The sequence below is a fragment of the Psammomys obesus genome, unplaced genomic scaffold (genome assembly GCF_907164565.1).
Source record: "Psammomys obesus unplaced genomic scaffold, mPsaObe1.curated_primary_1811, whole genome shotgun sequence".
Taxonomy (NCBI): Eukaryota; Metazoa; Chordata; class Mammalia; order Rodentia; family Muridae; genus Psammomys; species Psammomys obesus.
In genome coordinates this window covers 5674036-5677163 of record NW_026596109.1, presented here as the reverse complement: position 1 = coordinate 5677163, position 3128 = coordinate 5674036, and the positions used below count along the sequence as shown (strand labels likewise).

The following is a 3128-nucleotide window of genomic DNA, read 5'->3' as shown; positions in this document are numbered from 1 at the left end:
GTTTTGTTAGTTAACCTCCACCATCCTTCTTCCTGGTCCAATGAACTGGGTGACTATCTGTTGAGAAAGAAATGATCTGAGCCACGGGACCTTTGGGACACAGAGAATCTGAAACTTCAGTTATGATTTGGATGAGCAAAGTGGCTTGCTTTTTGGTGAAGTATGGTCAAGAAGAGGAAGAAAAAGAAAACCCGCTTTAATGTGTTAGAACTGACTACAAAAAAAAAAAAAAAGAATGGGTCTACAATCTCATCTATTCATGCTTTTGTTTATTCAGCTCATATAAAAGTCTCTTAAGAATGCATTTGAACACAATATATAATAGTAATAATATTATAACATACAATGTGAGAAACTTTTGAAAACAATAGAATGTCACCCGGAACATCGCAGTGTTACAGACATACGAACCCATTGGTCATGCACATTTGTGCCATTTTCTTTAGCTACTGTCACAATGCTGAACTGAAGCATGACATATATTTTACAAACTGAAACTGACACCAGGAAGAGGCCTAACAAGTGTTATCAGAAGCTTCACATTTGCATAATTTATGACATCAGTTCACATTCTACAATAAAAATTCACATTGTCATATTGTTTCCGTTCAATGATGAATTTGAACATGGCTCCCTGCTGGTGAGCAGTATGGAGGCTAGCTCTTCCACGTCAGTAGTTTGGGGACACTCAGCATCATCTGTGAGCAAATGTAGTGTTGTTTTTAGAACCGAAGCCACGACTAGAGCGGAGCCCAGTGACAACCCAACTCATGCATACAGAGACTTGGCTAGAACATGGGTAAAAACTACATCCCAGTGTTCCCAGCCCCTATCAAACTATACAAAATAAAGCCTCAGTATAAACCATTTAGTATCTAATGTGATAATCCTGTTTGCAAAACCAGCTCATCAAAGGGTTGGGCAGAATTAGGGACTCAGACGAGGAAAAGGGCAGACCCTTGGAACAATGGGCATGCCATCCTCACTGCTAATGTGGCTCCGCGCCTCTCTTAAGCAATGTTTGGGTTATATAATACACAATACAAACCATTACAAGAAAAGGTTGCAACTCTTAGGCAGAGTTTTCTACACAAATTTAACACCACCATTGGCAGGCAATGTTAGATATATAAATTAATAACTTACAAAACATTACAGTATGTACATTAGGTAATAAATACATGGTTATAAACAGGAGTAGAGGGAAGCGTTAGTGCAGGAAGGCAGTGCAAGATGAAGGAGGCAGCATTAGATTGAAAAGAGTGAAGAGGAGGTGAGAGAGGGTCGGCAGGTGGTGTGCAACTCACAACGGCAAGGAGGCTGGGACACAGCAGCACACGTGGCCTTAAGCGACTGAGCACTACACAGGCTGGTGGCAGAGGCCACAGCTTCCCCCACAGACCTCCTGGTTTGTTCAGCTTCCTCCATCAGTTGGAAGCAAAGCAGAGAGGTTTCACAGGGAGAAACAGCTCTCGGGGCAGGCAAACATTTAAGTTGCAGGGGCCACTATGGAGTCAGGTTGGACAAAGAGGAAGGAGTAGCATGTGGCTAGAAGTGCATCTGTCCCGTCTGTTTGCAAAAGTTAACTGGGGGGGGGGGGGGGAAGCCAAAGATATTGCCCAAGAAAGAAGGCAACCTGTTTTCTTTCGTTTTGTTTTTTGTTTCTCCAGAAAGACTCAAAAAAGTTTGTGTCAAATTTAAACACACGTCTGTGTAGAAGTTGGTACCAAACGCTAGATATTCAACAGGCATTTCAAAGACACGAAAACGTTTTACAAAAAAGGCACACAGGTTGGCAGACAATGGGATGGGTGAGGCTGACAAATGAAGTCGTTAGTGAGTTCAGACACCTGTTGGGACGGCCTCCCAACACCTAGTGCGGAACAACCTCTCAGCATTGTGTCCTCTGTTTTCAAGCCATGTAGCTGTGACGGGATCTGGTCTCTACTACCACATCTAGCTGCGGGTCTCCGCCAAGCTTGCAGGCAAGGCGGCACGGAACTGCTATTTGCTCCACGGCCTTGCATTCCGGCTCCAAACTCAAGTAACTGGAAAGGCCAGGTGGCCTTTGTCCTGTGCAGGCCTTGGCCATGGTAGGCTGGCCCTACCACTCAGCTGGCATGCTTGTCAAGGGTGGAATGTTCATCCCCCGCACAGAGGGAGCTTATGTGTCGATCGGGGACTTGTGATCTGTTGCAACGTCTATGTCAGTCTCCTCCAGGGAATCCCTGTTCTCTGGATCAATCACACAGAGTGTCTTTGTGCTGCTGAAATAGTTGTGGCCTTCTCCCTCCTTTTCTTGTCCTTCAGAATCCTCTTCTTCAAGGGTCAGTTCAAACTGAAACTTTTCCATCAGACCTTGGCAGTCCCTGCCTCTCTCATCCAGCGGTGGGGAGGGGCTCTGGGGTATCATACTCTGGTACCAGTTCCTGTTATCTTCGAGAGTGTCCAGAATGTCTTGAGCATCAGGCTGAACCAGGTCTGCCCAGGTCTCCCATAGTGGATGGACAATGTAGTCAATGAAACCAACCTGGAGGAAGAGAGGCACACACATCAGTTACTGCATGGGCCCTGGAAAATCAACCACACTGTCTTGGCTTCTCTACAGAGAAGACTAACCCAAGGGGACCGATAGTAAGAGATTTATTTATGTGAGTACTTGCTATAGGGTAGGCCCTCCGCTGTATACAACACTGGCAAACACATCTCAAGCCTGCAAAGTCTTGTTGCCTGCTGTTGACAAAGAGGGAGACTGCGAATCACGGCGACTAAACACGGTGCAGAGGACATGCAGCTCCTAAGTGGTAGCTAGTCTCTGCTTTGGTTCCAGAGCCTGTTTTCATCCAGCTACAACGCACTGTTTTTCCTTTTACATCTGCCAGCTAAGTCTGGATGTGACTCGGAATGACTCTGTCACTGCTTGGATTCTGGAAGACATTCTCTGAAGGAAGCCCTAGAGCTGAAGTGTTAGGATTAAGCATTCCCTCCCTGATAACTGAGAATTATGCTGCCAGGCCAAAATGACGGGAGCCAGCACTTCCCTCTTCTGGAACTTCTCAAGCTTTTGCCTTGCAGAGGACTATAATAATAATAATAATAATAATAATAATAATAATAATAATAATAAT

General features: G+C 45.1%; 1 protein-coding gene across 4 annotated transcripts in view; it reads right to left on the bottom strand.

Annotated features, from left to right (window-relative positions):
- Positions 1 to 249: 249 nt before the first annotated feature.
- The window catches only part of Pde4b (phosphodiesterase 4B), a 516183-nt gene continuing 513304 nt past the window's right edge, over positions 250 to 3128 (bottom strand). For all 4 annotated transcript variants that reach the window (XM_055628760.1, XM_055628761.1, XM_055628762.1 and 1 more), the window contains one exon: positions 250 to 2530. In XM_055628760.1, coding sequence (XP_055484735.1) covers positions 2165 to 2530 — 366 coding nt within the window. In that variant the 3' untranslated portion in view covers positions 250 to 2164. The remainder of the gene's footprint in view (positions 2531 to 3128) is intronic.